The sequence below is a fragment of the Struthio camelus genome, chromosome 4 (genome assembly GCF_040807025.1).
Source record: "Struthio camelus isolate bStrCam1 chromosome 4, bStrCam1.hap1, whole genome shotgun sequence".
Lineage (NCBI taxonomy): Eukaryota > Metazoa > Chordata > Aves > Struthioniformes > Struthionidae > Struthio > Struthio camelus.
Window position 1 is genome coordinate 56,491,297 of NC_090945.1, and position 15,225 is coordinate 56,506,521.

Below are 15,225 nucleotides of genomic sequence, written 5' to 3' on the forward strand. Positions count from 1 at the left end.
AAGCGTTAAACTCAGTCCCACGAAAAAGACGTACACTGAAGCCAAGCTTTCACATGTCTGATAAAACAGTGCAGAAAGTCTGATTCATGGCATGTATTTTTCTTTGCTCTACCACAACACCTAACACTGCATCATGATGAAAGTATGGGAGCCGGGGAAGAAAAGCCACGAGAAAATGTCATGCTTCAAAAAGCACAACTCTCTCCATGAAGAACATCTACACAACGAGAATCCCCGTTATATGCAGTTTGCCGGAAGGCCAGACAAGAGGTGTGCCATGAGGCAAACCGTGACCGCTTACCGGCCTGCCGGCAAGGACCGCACAAGCTATTCGATACCGCTCCCGCCAGCCGTGGCAGCGCCCGCCTTCCCACGCCACGTCTGAGGGACCGAGCGAGCGAGGGCAGCCGGCCGCGCACGACGCCCCCCACTCGCCCCGCCACCGCGCGGCAGCTGCCACCGCCCCAACCGCCCCGCCCGGGGCGGCGCCGCGACCGTTAGCCCGGGGCGGGGCGGGGCGGGGCGGGGCGGGGCCGACCGCGCGGCCCTGCCCCAACGGCCGCCCCGCCGCCCCCGCCCCCGCCCGTCGGGTCAAAGCAGCGGCCTCCGTGAGGGGAGCGAGCGGCCTGGGCGCAGCCATGCAGGTGGGGGCGGACGGCCGCCCCCGGCCCCGGGCTGCCCCAGGGTGGGGGAAGAGGCTGAGGCAGGCCGAGGACGGGAGGGCGACGGGGCGGGGGAGGCTGGAGGCGGTCGGGCTGCGGGAGCCGCGCCGTGCGGCCCGAGGGTACGGGCGGGAGGGGGGACGAAAAGCAGAGGTGGCAGGGAGGGCAGGAGCGACCCCGGCCGCGCGAAGCCTTGCCAGCCTCCGCGGGGCGTCTGGAGAAGCGATGGCAGGAGTAGCTGGTGTGGGGTTTCTCGTGCAGATGCCTCACGGAGGCTCGGTGAATTCTTAGCCATTAACTTAATCATTAATATCCTTCAAGAATAAGAAAGTACTGCACTTTGGCAGCTGGATGATCATAGATGTAGCATACTGTAAAGCATCATGTCACTCACTCAAAGAGGAAATTGCAGATTAATATTTAAATGTAGCTTAGAAGTGTTATTTATGCTCCAGAATTGAAGTTACCCAGCCTAGGGGTTCCCAAACTTATTATGTGTGAGTATCACCCCTGGCAACGCTAGTGGTAACTAATTTTATCACTGGCAGCATGAGAAGTTTTCTCGCTTGGGATTGTGACCAAGTAGTTGAGTAATACTGCTTCGGTACTCCAGCTTTCTCGCTACTGCAACCAATTTTAAGTCAGTTCGTTTTTGCTGTTGCTTGGCTCCATTGCCAGTTACTGTCAAATACTTGCTGAAGTTCTTGACACGCAATTTATTTCTTCTGTGCATATGCTGCAAACTTACACCGATATGTTAACGCTCAGGCTCTTAAACGTTGATTTAACTCAGTTTATTAAAAACTGTGAAAAGTTTGGTGGCTTCTGATCTTTCCCTTCCTTGACACTGGAGTTCAGATTTACCTCAGAGACCTGTTTCTGTTACGTTTACTGTGATCTTAAGTGTAGTATTCTTGAGCCAATTCTTGCTTTTACAAGATGTAAAAGCACCTAGAGAAAGAAGGTCCAGTGTGCAATCCGTTAATCAATTCACAAGCCTGTTGAGGGTTGTAATCATTAAATAGAAATGGTGTAAAGTACACAGTTTAAGTAAAATACTGTAGAGAGATTTTCTTTAGGACATACATTTACAGAAAAACACACAAAGTGTCAAAATCTTTCCTGGCAAACACACATTCAGCCTCTGTTTCAGTAGTCCTTTTTTGTCCTATGGTCTTCAAATTTATTTATCCAGTTAGGATTAATGATTATTATGGGTTTTATGCCTCATAATCCTTCATAATCTTTCTGCTAGGGAAAAAGAGTTGCGTTCTGTGAAGCAGAATCTAATCCTGACCTAAGTCAGGAAATCATATGCACGAGAACATTTGTAATGGAGGCCAAAGTGCATGTTTGTCACTCTTGTTTATTCAGTGGTTCCCCTGGAGTAGTCCTCTTAGTTCTGTGGGCTTTTTGATATCCTGACTGTACCTGAGTCAAAATTCTTCTTTGGTGAAGAATGTAAAACTTTATAGTAAGACAAACAGTAAGACAAAATTTTTTACAAAAATAAATGCTAGGAATTATGCTATAGCAAATCTTTATTCAGGTTATTCCTACGCCAGGCCCATTAGTGACCATCTAGTTTATGATTATATGTGGAGCTTCTCTTTTAGTTTTTCCAATGGGTTATACTTTTCAACCAAAGAAGGAGAAAATAAAACTTAAACTTTTATTCACCTTTTCCTATGTGCATATATACATGCAGAAGTCCTGTGGTATAAATAAACGTGGTATATGAGGTAGCTTATGTTGACACATTAATATTAATCATTCATTTAAAATAAAAAGTTTTTTTTTCTTTTCTGATTCTAGGCATGCTTTTACGTGTCATTAAATGTCGTTATACAAAAGTCATGCCTGTATAAAACTTGTATTTCTTTAAGTATGTGTAGATGAGTGATGTTCTGGCTTTCTGAAGAAGGTTTCTATATATCTTTTAGACAAAATTTTAACAGATATTTTGGAGACTGATAGGTTTATGTATGCTTAAATTTAGAGTTTGGGTTTTTTTTACTCTTATTTTCTTGTTGCTGTCTGTGCAGAAGTGAAAAATGCCAAATGAAAATTCATTAGATAGATTAGAAAGTGGTCCATGAAGATATTGCAGACTCTCAGTAATGGTTTGCCTTTGTTATGGCCTTACTGTATGCCAAAATGAAAAAGGGCTGGCTTTGGTTTAAAAAAGGGGCAAGGGTGACGAGTTTGTTAATTTATTTTTGTTTCATAATATCAAAACAGGATCCAAATGAAGATACTGAATGGAATGATGTATTGAGAGACTTTGGAATTCTTCCTCCAAAAGAAAAACCAAAAGATGAAATTGAAGAAATGGTTTTACGCTTGCAGAAAGAAGCAGAAGGCAAGTGAAGTCAAAATATACGTGCCATTAGTAGAACAACATTTGACAAGCTGAGGTATTTGCAGTAATCCTTTTTGAGCCATAAATATTGTATAATAATTATATTATTTTAATTATTTTCACTCAGTTGATGGTTATTTTAAAAAGTATACTGAATTAAACATACAGTAACATTACTGACAAACATTATGACTTCTATTATGTACAGGTAACTCATTTTCATCATTTTAGTAAAGAGCAGTCAGTATAGTCTTTTTAGTAAAGAGCAGTCAGTATAAGCAAGATTCATGTTCAGACAATTGGTAGTAATCCACTCCTGTAATTTGATAAAAACATGAGGATTTCAATACAACTGCTCTCCCTCCTTTCCAGCGGGAAAATATTTGTCTTCCTGTAACTGTTTTCCATTATTCCAAACTCTCCATATGATTGATATTTTTAATTTCTGTGAAAAATCTTACCATTTATGAGCCAATGTAATAGACAGTCCTTTATATCTGTCATCACAATTTTGTACATCAAGTATCTTTGCTGTCCAAAATCAGGTATTGGCATGCGAACATCCGTGTCCTGTCTGAAGTGAGCATGAAGAAAAATATATTTTCTTTTCCTTTACAGATATTTGTATGTATTAGAAAATTGTTACTGTTACTGTGGCTTCCTGTAGTTTCTCTTTGAAGAACAGAAAGCATGAAAGTGTAGTTACAACCATAGTAGGAACCGGGAGTGGCACCTCTGTGTAAAACTGTGCCTCTTGGTACCAACTCTATTCCTGCAGACAAGCAGCTTTGCGTAGAGCTACTTAGGCTGTATGTGTTAGGTGTTGTAGAAATTCTCACTTTCTGACAAGTTCCAGACTTCCAAATTGAGAAGCAAGTTACGGTTGGTTCAGCAGTTTTCAGCTCTGTGCATTCCTTTGACAATCTGCTGTGTTCTTTTGACGAATTACAGCAGGGAAAACACATAGTCTTTCTGACTTCAGCAGTAGCTTCTGCCAAGTTCTTGAAGGTGCTGTTCATCAGGATGGTGTTTGCCTAAAGATGTTTTAAAATGTAATATCCAAAAATAAAAAAAGTGGCAGAATGGCACACCACTGCATACTACACTGTTTAAATCACAGTTATACTAACAACTTCAGTTCTTTTGGACTTATATTTAGGCTGTTTTTTCTAGATCTCTGATCATTCCTTTGTAGACTTTTGCAGTCCTTTCTAGACTTTTGCAGTCCTTTTAGACTCCCACCAATTGGTCTGGGCAGAAGTAGAACCCAGTACAGATGTTGTTAGATCCAGGGACATAGTGCATGCAAGTACTTAAGCAAGTAAATATTAGTTACGGTTAAATAATTTTATTTTTTCTCTCTTACCCGAAGGTATACTAAAGTTGACTAATCTCTTAAATGACATGTACATTTTTTCTTTCATTAATTCCATAACTATGTAATAATTTTCATACAGACATTTAAAGTGTTTGCAGACACTTTAGTGAACAAAAGATGACTAACATTCTGTTTGTTTGTTCTAGTGAAACCTTATGAAAGAATGAATCTTAAAGAATTAAAGGAAGCTGAAGATGACTTTGATGAGGCTGATATGAAAGCTGTTGAAATGTACAGGTATAGCAAGATATTCCTAGCCAGATTAACAGTGCCTGTGTGACTATTGTACATGTCCACAGAATCACAGAGTGGTCGAGGTTGGAAGGGACCTCTGGAGATCATCTCGTCCAACCGCCCTGCTCAAGCAGGGGTCATCTAGAGCACATTGCCCAGGATCACGTCCAGGCGGGTTCTGAATATCTCCGGGGAAGGAGGCTCCACAGCCTCTCTGGGAAACCTCTGCCAGTGCTCTGTCATCCTCACAGCAAAGAAGTTTTTCCTCAGATTTAGATAGAACTGCCTGTGTTTCAGTTTGTGCCTGTTGCCTCTCGTCCGGTCGCTGGGCACCAGTGAGAAGAGCCTGGCCCCGTCCTCTTGACACCTCCCCTTCAGATATTTATACATATTGATAAGATCCCCTCTCAGTCCTTCTCTTCTCCAGGCTGAACAGGCCCAGCTCTCGCAGCCTTTCTGCATAGGAGAGGTGCTCCAGTCCCCTCATCATCTTTGTAGCCCTCCGCTGGACTCTCTCCAGGAGTGCCCTGTCTCCCTTGTACTGGGGAGCCCAGAACTGGACACAGCACTCCAGATGTGGCCTCCCCAGGGCTGAGTAGAGGAGGAGGAGGATCACCTCCCTCGACCTGCTGGCAACACTCTGCCTAATGCACCCCAGGAGACCATTGGCCTTCTTGGCCACAAGGGCACACTGCTGGCTCATGGTCAACTTGTCGTCCACCAGGACACCCAGGTCCTTCTCTGCAGAGCTGCTTTCCAGCAGGCCAGCCCCCAGCCTGTCCTGGTGCATGGGGTTATTCCTCCCCAGATGCAGGACCCTGCACTTGCCCTTGTTGAAGTTCAGGAGGTTCCTCTCCGCCCAGCTCTCCAGCCTGTCCAGGTGCCTCTGAATGGCAGCACAGCCCTCTGGGGTATCAGTCACTCCCCCCAGTTTAGTATCATCAGCAAACTTGCTGAGGAGGCATTGTGTCCCTTCCTCCAGGTCACTGATGAATAAGTTAAACAAGACTGGACCCAGTACTGACCCCTGGGGGCCACTGCTACATGCAGGCCTCCAACTAGACTGCGCTACTGATCACAACCCGTGATCATTCAGCCAGTTCTCAATCCACCTCACCGTCCACTCATCTAGCCCGCACTTCCTGAGCTTACCTGGTAACCCATTTTTTGTCTTTTCTTTTGGATATCAGTTTCTGTAGATTTCAGATCAGGATGAAACGGAGTCGGTTGTGGGTATCCTTTCTCTCATCATCTCTCTCTCTATCACATTGCATAAGAGCGTGAGGAGAAACAAGAGGCACATATAGCCCCATTTTTTCAAAGGGTACTGAATTTGTGCACGTGGGGTCCATGCTACCTACAAAGGGACTTTAATTCAGGGTGGCATGCTATTAAAGCAAAAACCATATTTCAGTGCTGGAATAAAACTTTTATATTTTAAACTGATAAGATATAAAATATTTATTGAGTTAGCTTTGGACCCCCAATATAGAACTTCTATGTTTGTTTTCCCTCATTTCCTATTTCATTTTAATGGCTTTTTTGTTTCTCACTTAAGGAAAATATTCTTTTGAAGTTTATATACCATACACTGTACTTAGGCATAACTGGAGAACAACCTAGGTCCTCAACCAACTATGTAATATGAGTACACCAATCTTTTCTACTTATAATACGATGCAGAGTCAGTATGTTTTATGACTTCAGGCTCAGAAAACTTTGGCAGCTTATAAGGCAACTTTTTTTAGTTATGTTGGATGTTCACTTATATCTTTTTTAGTTATAGTGGATGTTCACATGTATATTTTCTTCCACATATTTATGAAGCACTTTGCTAAGTTCTGCAGAGCTTGGTACTGTCACTAAGAAAAATAAGATATGCAGTGTATGCAGAATAAAAAAACTAACATGATCAAAACATTTCCTCTGTCTAGACTATCCATACTCAGTGCTTTTGCATTGTTAAAGTGACTAAAATAATTCTAGCATTAACTCCATGTATCTAGTGCTGTATCTTCATAAAAAGATAATCATGCTCTCATCGTGTGAAAGTTGTGAACCTAAATTTATCTTGCATTCTTGCTAGAGTATAATAATGATGCACATATATTATTCCACTTTTTTTTTAAGAAGAAAGTCACTTCTATATGAAAATCAATAGCTGTTTTTAGTTTAGCAAATCTTAAGGCATTTTTCATTGTCTATATTGTAAATATTTTTAGAGTTGAAGACTGCCATCTACTGTCTTAACATTCCAAGTTTCATGTAAATGTAAAATTACATTGTATAATACTAGGACACCAAGTACTAGTAATTCTTGCTCAAACTAATCTCATTTTCAAAATTATAAAGACAATTTTCACCTTCTTTAATTTTTCTTGCTGTATCTCCACTATCAAGACGCTTGTGTAACACGTTCGTTACTTAAGTTTCCCAAATCTGACATTAATGTGTGCACATAAAAGAAGAAAATACATTTTAATGCTTTATTACTGAATAAAGATTAGCAGAGAAGCCTTTCTAACTCCCAAGATATTCCACTGATACTAAAAGACCTTGAGCTACAGAGTATTATTCAAAGCAATTTGTTTAAAGGAATTGAGAGAAATGCACTACATATTATTATAATATGCATTTAAAATTTTCCAGAGGCATTTATTTTTTAATTAGGCAGCAACGCTTGCAAGAATGGAAGTGTCTTCAGCGGAGACAGAAGTATGGGGAGCTAAGAGAAATATGTGGAGAGCAGTATGTAAAGGAAGTCACAAATGCTCCAGAAGATGTTTGGGTTATAATTCATCTTTATCGATCAAGGTAATTAGTTTTTTGTTTAAGATGTTGAGAACTTCAATAGAAAGAATTCAGATGGTAAGAAAAAAGCATTGCCAAGAAAAATGAAATATAACAAAGAGACTTTATTGAAATAGCCATTGTTTGGGGCCAGTGGAATCCTGGAAAATGATTCCAGAATGGGGCCACCTTGATTTGTTAATTCACTTTGTGAGAATTGATCACTTCACCTTTCATCATTTGTATGAAAGATTTCTTAAGGTTTACGCTTATCACCATGTACTGAATGTCATTGAGATTTCTGAATTTCACTGAGAAACTCGTGTCCACTTTCTGTGCTAAAGGAAGTTCCTTTGCCGACTCCTTTTTTCAGGAAGTGTTCTCTTACAGGATTATTCTACCTGTATTCCCATTGACTCCAATAAATCAAAAGCCCAGTAAGGAACAGTTCTGAAAAATCAAGGAACGTTAGGGAAATTGTTAGTTTATCAATTCTTGAATAAATTCTCTACTAGTAGCAGCAGTTTGACAGGATCTAGCAGAAATGTCAAAAGACTCCTACGATTACTTCAGCATATGTTAACAACTATCACATGATTTTCAAAAGCATTGAGAATTAGTATGGAATGCTTAAGAACATGGTTTATAGATTCAGACCAGCTTTCTCTTTACCTTCTTTACCTTCTTTACCTTCTTTTTAAGCCTGTTGGGAGGAAGTTTCTTCTTCTTTTTTTTTTTTTTTTTTAACTGCCAGGAATGGAGCATTATTTCCAGGAGCAAGGAATAGGTCAAGGAAACGAAATTGTTCAAATTACAGTAATGTAATTTAAAGATCTGAAGAACAAAATAGAAGGTTTTCTTCCTTTTCATTTTCTTGTTTACTAGATGACCAACTCTATACTTCATCAGTACACAAATGTACTGTGAGTCTGTGAGGAAATTCGTAATTCCTTAGGAATGAATACCAAATCTCCCAAGCCTGTTGTGGCTAGTGAGTAACAGATTGTGTTATTCTAAAACTGCAACCCTATCTGTCTTTGGCCACCAGAGGGTACTGCTGAACTCTTTGAGGGTCTCTTATGATAAATCAGCTTCTTGAACTTTAATCTGTTACAATAAAGATCCTAATTTTAAAAGGCTAAAGGAAGAGCCAACAAAAAACGTTGCTTTTTTCAATGAGGCTAATATGGTGATTGCATCGCAAATACCAGCTATGAAAGTAATGAGCAGGCCTGTGGTAGTAATATGACTACGCAGAGGTTTCCTTGAGGTTATTCAAGCGGTATTAAACACTGGAGAAGTAATTAAATGTTGAACTGGAAGGTAATTTAAGTAACTTACAGTGAAATTTATATTATAGTTTTAAAATTTCCTTTAAATTTAATTTAAACCCTGGACAAATGGACAAAGTGAGCTTTAAAATCTTAGTGGAGGACAAAAATTAAAGCACAATGCTTGAAGCTTCCGGTAGCTTTAATGATATGTATTTCATATGCTGTGCCGATTATATATGTATTGAAAGTTTTTACTTGGATGGCTCTTTGAACTAAAATGTTTTTCTTAGAAAAAGTTAAATAAAATCTATACCGTAAACCCTGTCACAAATTAAAGTAGAAAGTGATTAACCACATGTAAAGGTACATTTATTCTTCGAAAGCTTTGCTTCTAATAGACTTTAGTTGTTTTACGAATCACTACACTGGAAGTGTCGTCAAACTCCCTTGTTCTTTTCTAGCGTCCCAATGTGTTTACTAGTTAACCAACATCTTGGCCTGCTAGCCAAGAAGTTTCCAGAAGCCAAGTTTGTCAAAGCCATTGTGAACAGCTGCATTCAGAATTACCATGACAGATGTTTACCCACAATATTTGTATATAAAACTGGTCAAATAAAAGGCAGGTTCATTGGAATAGCTGAATGTGGGGGCATAAATCTTAAAGTGGAAGGTAAGAGAGTTTTTTTTTTTAATTATTCACTTTGTAGAAAATATTAAGGTTGAGCAATGATCTTAAAATCTGATGATTATTAACAAAGTTGGAAAAGATTTTTAAACACTTTTGTAGAAAAGGAGCAAGGAATAATTTATGTAATTCTGCTCTGGTAAGAATGTTTAATAAGCATGCTATTTTGCCATTTCACAGTTAAATAGTGTACTGAGGTAAACTTGGATTGTTGCAAGGATGGCTCTCTATATTTTTGGTGAGATGAAGAATTTGCTCTCTAATAAAAGATCCTTTTCTTCTTAAGTGAAAGTGTTTAATGTGGTTAATATGTTCATAGGGTTTTTCTACTGTATTCCCTAATTTGTCTTGGGGTGTTTGACTTACTTACACTAGGGGCAAATTGTATTATCTGTGTATTGATCTAAGGTTTGTAGAGGCCTACAGATCAGCTTTACAAGAATTCCTCTGTTCTCTCTTCTACGTAATTCTGGGTTATATCAGAACAAGTTTTATTAAAAAACATTCTGAAGCTATTTTATCATAACTACATATATGGGTCTGTTACCGTGAAATCTAACCACTTTGTTCATTTATTCCCACAACTCCCCACTCTCTGTTCATGGAGCATGACCTCAACATCTGCCAGTATGTCCAAAAATAAAAACTGATTGGAATTTAACAGTTTTATTCGGGGTTTTAAATGGTCACCTGTTTTCCTTGTTACCAATTTCACTGGATAGTTTTGATACTAATTCTGTTATTCCTGGCTACCTCTGATTCAGGTTATATATTGCATCACTTTATATTTAACTCATATTTGGAAGCCTTTCTTGAAAAACATGAAGAGTACTGCTCTTCTAACTCACCCAAAATTATTTACCACAAGTTTATAAAATGTATTTTTAGGAAAAATTGGGAAATAAAATTGGAATCTTGTGTATAAAAAAAAAAAGTAAGGATCCAGATGTTTTCAAATAGATAATCTCTGTTTCTGCACCTGCCTGATAATTGGGAGACTCGGGTAAATTTCACGCTGCTGGAACATCTTCCTTCATGTTGGAAGGTCTTCAGACTGAGGGGAAGAAGAAATTGGAGACCCTTGTCTCCCATCAGGATTACCCATTGCAGTGCTGCCAAAGCACAAGTGAGCAATTTTGCTGTCAGATGGTCTGCTATCCCTGTTGTGATTATATCTAGTTCTAATTAACACAGTATGAAAATGTAGTTAGCAACTGTCTAAAATTTTAAAATAATGTGTATTTTATGAATAAATGTATTTTGTAATCGTTTATTGCAATTATCAGCCTAAATTGTCATTTGTTGTTACAGAGCTCGAATGGAAGCTAGCAGAAGTCGGAGCAATAAAATCTGACTTAGAAGAAAACCCCAAAAAGGACATTATAGATATGATGACATTTTCAATGCAAAATATTTCTGCTCACAAAGACACCAATGCAAAAAGCAGTGATGTGATGAAACCAAGCATTACTTAAGCAGAAATTTTTAATGCAGATAATCTGTTTTGACTTCAATTAGTTCAAACTAACATAGCTTCTTACTCCTGAAACAATACAAGTAGTTCTTGTTTCACTTGTAGGTGTTTGGTTTTGACTTTTGGAAGAAAATTAATATAGTAAATGACCCCCAAATTTAGCTTTGGATACACAGAGAGGCTTCTATTGACACTGAGAACCTGGATTCTCGATTTCATAGAAACCCTGCTTAAATAGAATTGGAAAGGGAGGATATTAGCTGGTGGGCTCTAATCCAGGACTTTTCCCCTCCTTTTCTCCAGCATGCATGCAAGTTTGAGTTCTTTAATTCATTCCCTTAGTGAAAAGATTGACTGTAGCGGAACTCTGCTGTTAACTACTTTCTCAGTTCCTCCTACTGAAAAGCTGGCCCGAGGAGAATGCTGTGTATAGTGATATAAAAGCAGGACTTGTCCCTAAATCCATGAACTAATTTTTTTCCAGTTTGACAGTTATGCAGTAATCTTCTCCCATGTCAAGGATAAACTTCCCACTATTTTCTGATACGAACAGTTGGGTCAATTGTTCTTTCCTAACAAAAATAAGTATCTAGTTAGCAAAATAGATTACAGTACAACTGTGGATAAGCAAGATGAAAGTACGTGAATGAATGAAGAGACCAAGCTCTATATTCAGCATTTTTATTTATTATGAGGAGCAAATCAGATTGTACACTATTAATGTTATTTTTCCAGTGACTCAACAGAAAAAACCCAACTATCTCAATGTGCTAACAAAGATTGAATTATATGCCGTTGACATAGTTTATGGCATCAGGATGCAGAAAAAAAGAGAAACAGATCACTTACTTACTTAATACTTTGCACATATATACCTAAGAGCAAAAAAATTAGCAGTAGCCAAAATTTTTGTCAGCCAGTAAAACGTAGTTAGACTATTAGTAAATATCCACTAAGAGATTTCACTACCAGAAACATTTATTTTACTGATTCAAGGAGGTAACTACTAGATGTATTTCAGTGTTGACAGTGTATCCGCCACTTGGAACTAGAAAGCTAACCTATATAGGAGTTTTAAATGTAACTGGGATTGCTGTGGGTATGTGATGACCATATGCTTTGCAAATTGTTGCAGACAGACTTTGGGGATTAAAGTATAGTTTCACAAGGTGAAGCATTCAGAAGAAATGCTTTTCACAAGGCTATGCTGTAAAACATTTCGGAAGCCACTCCAGCTGGGAAAAAAACACTTTTTTAATTGAGTTGTGTTTTTAAGTTGGATCAGTTTCCTGATCACATTCACTGTGGTCACAGAAGTATGCTGTTCCAATTACTTAGGCAGCATATGCTCCACTGTGGCAATAATGAAGTTCGCATGGTCATCAAAGATTTTAGATAATGGTTCCTGCGTCCCTTCAGTTTAGCATTAGCGTTGTCTCCTACAAAAGGGAGCTTACTCAGCAGCTCACTTCTACCTCCCTCCTACTGTGGCTGCAGTGAGTTACATGAGCACACGTGCTAGCGTTTTCACATTGGATGGGACAGGAATGCGTGGTTAGATGTGACAGGAAAGGCCAAACCTTCCCTCTGGTAGCCCTTATAAAAAAGGCCAGTGAGGAACAAAAAGGAACTTTCTGAGTGGATGATTGTTTTACAGGAATTAAGTATATTACGTGCAAGATGTTGATGATATCTTTGTAGGGAACGTGGCTGTGGTTAGGAAAGCACACTGGCAATTTCAGCATTTTTCGCCAAATCTAGTCCCACTGTTCAGTGATTCACAAAAGCTGCTCATAATTTGGCAATGTCTGAAAAGTAGGTTGGCGCTCATGAAACCTTTGTGGGTGAAAGAAAACTTATCATTATACACTAGAGCAAACTCACATTGACAAAAGAAGTTGGAAAAATAGTATTTCCAGGTCGAAAATATTTTGGCAAAACCACAACTCCATTTCTGAGCTTTCTGTACTGATCCTGGAGAAGCCCTTTGAATACTTTCAAAAAAAAAAAAAACCCACACAAACAAACAAACAAACGCCCCACCCCACACCATTATTTTGGTTAGACCATAGCCTTGGCAGAAAATGCAAACGTGTGATCTATGCAGCTATGCTGCCTGTGTTTTGATCATGTCAGACCCTCTGATTTAAGATGTGAGAGCTTCGAAGAGTAATTTGTTACTGCAAAATTCCTACTGGTAGGCAGTGTTCTGTACATGCAGGGTGTGAAGAGATACACTGGAGTATCTCTACTTTGTCTTCCTAAAAAATCACTACTGGTTACTGAAGATCTTGTTGCAATATATGTTATGTAACATAACATTTACATACCATAAATAGTTTGATGCTACTTTTAGTCTCCTGCTTTCTTGACCATGTTCTAGTTTTGGTAATTATGCATTTTTGCTGAAATTGTTCATGCAGTTTCTCCTGTATTTTCCATTCCTGCTGCGTACTATTATCTTTTTCTGCACTTCATCATAGGAGTGTTATCCTTCACATAAGTAATGAAATGCTTGATTTTGTTTATGTCACGTTTTCCTGCATTGAAAGCCAGAAAGAGAATATTATGAATCAGTAAAAAAGAAAAATCAAGTGTTTTCACTAATCCTTTAAAAAATTCTTCCAGTGGAAAAACTGAGGTCCTGCTTAGCTCTTTGGCAGCGTTACTACTTAAGAGGTTCCTCCTCTCCCCTCCCCCCCCCCACTACCTTTGCCAATGTCATATGGTCACATGGTGAATCAGACAGGGAAAGTGGTCTACCTGAAAAATAATCCAGAAAGGTAAATCCATGAGATTTTTGCAGCCAGATCAAGTTCCTTACTTCATTCCAGCACAAACACTTTCTTTGGAGGGGCACAGGGGAAGAAGGCTCATTAAATTTCTGCATACACATCTGTAATTACATTTTTAGATACATTACTGTTTAGGAAACCAACTGAAAAATAAACATCCTTGTAACTGAAGAAAACTAGAAATATTTGGATGCTGTTACTACTGAGTAATGTTTTGTTTTACAGAAAATGGTTCCTTGCTATGTTCTGCTGCATGTAGAACAGGTTTATGCTAGCAGAATCGCTGCACATTGAAACATCTTCCAGTCCTGCAATAGGCAGTATGGCTGGGATCAGTTATACATAAAGACTGTGCAGTATCTGCTAGTCATCTGGCTGATTAACTCTGATAAGTGATACTGCTTGTGAAAAAACAACCCAGTACAACTTAGTCTGCAAAGCATAGGCACATCTTACAGTTCTTATAAGCTTTCAAAATACCTACATGCAGACACACAAAGCAATGGTAAGTTTTATTGTCGGAGCCAGTCCTGCAAAATGATATTAGTGGTATCCTCCTGTGCTGAAATAATACATTTTCAGAACCGAGCTACCCTTCATCCTAGTGTACAGTCTGACCAACAAAAATGCTTCAACCGCATACAGGACACTTCAGGTCACTGAGTTCACAATTATGCTTTTACACTGCAGAACACACAAGTCTGTAAGAACTGGCAAAAGAGGAGCAATATATAAATTGTTGCTTTTCAGTCAGAAAGTGGGAAACTCACTCGCTTGGAGTCTTCCACCAGTTTGGTGGTCCAGGCAGCTGTCAGACCGGAGCAGCAAATACTTCTACTTGAAAAGGTTATATATTTCCACTTTTGAGGCTTACGTGATTTTAATAGGTGTTAGGTAAACTGAGATTTTTTAAAAACTCGGCTAGGGTCATTTCTACTTTTTATCGTTAAGTAGGACTACTTTATAAAACTGGGGTTGGAAGTACCGCAGGCCTGCACACAGACTTGCTCCACAGGCGCAGCCAGGCCTGTGAGCCGCACCAGTCTCACCACACCGACGTGACGCACCGCACCAGGACGGACGGCAGCCTGCACGCCGGCAGGGGCCGGCGGCGGCCCTGCTGCCCCTCCCCACCTGCACCCCGCGCTGCGTCACACCTTCAAGCAACGGCCCGGAACAGCAGCTACTCCTAAGTTTATCGTTTCAGTCACAAAACCGCTGCAAGCGGCGGAAACCCTTTCAGGGGCTTCGCTCCGCGCCTGCTTACGAGCGAGCCCCGGAGCGCGGGACTACGCGGGCACCCCACCCTCCTCGGCGGCCGGTAACCGCGAGCCGGGGGGACCCGGCCCCGCCGGGCCGGGCTCCCGACCGCCGCCATTTCCTGCCTGCGCGCGGGTTGCCCGCGCCCCGGCGGGGTGAGGCGAGGTGAGGCTCGCCGAGGTCAGGGAAGCGCGGCGGCCTACCGCGCTTGCGCGCCGGCTCCCTCGGGGCCCCGGCGGGCGGGTGCGCGCGCACGCGTAGAAGAGCCGGCGGCGGGCGGGAATCACCTCCGCTGCCGCCGCCGCGCGTAG

At 40.4% G+C, this 15,225-nt stretch overlaps 1 protein-coding gene and 1 long non-coding RNA gene across 3 annotated transcripts; one reads left to right on the forward strand and one right to left on the reverse strand.

Annotated features, from left to right (window-relative positions):
• Nucleotides 1-525: 525 nt before the first annotated feature.
• Nucleotides 526-13,402, forward strand: PDCL2 (phosducin like 2). Of its 2 annotated transcripts, none has more exons than XM_068942856.1 (6): nucleotides 526-644; nucleotides 2,904-3,024; nucleotides 4,549-4,639; nucleotides 7,307-7,450; nucleotides 9,162-9,370; nucleotides 10,697-13,402. In XM_068942856.1, the coding sequence occupies exons 1-6, from the start codon at nucleotides 639-641 to the stop codon at nucleotides 10,858-10,860; spliced, it is 735 nt and encodes a 244-aa protein (XP_068798957.1). In that variant the 5' UTR covers nucleotides 526-638; the 3' UTR covers nucleotides 10,861-13,402. The 2 variants fall into 2 exon arrangements, with proteins under 2 accessions (XP_068798957.1, XP_068798958.1); XM_068942857.1 differs by having other exon boundaries at nucleotides 536-644; nucleotides 2,904-3,079; nucleotides 10,697-13,208.
• Nucleotides 11,525-15,214, reverse strand: LOC104138542 (uncharacterized). The gene is made up of 3 exons (XR_692939.2): nucleotides 14,425-15,214; nucleotides 13,623-13,755; nucleotides 11,525-13,399 (listed from the first exon to the last, which is right to left on the reverse strand). It is a non-coding gene; the product is annotated as an uncharacterized lncRNA (long non-coding RNA).
• Nucleotides 15,215-15,225: the final 11 nt, after the last annotated feature.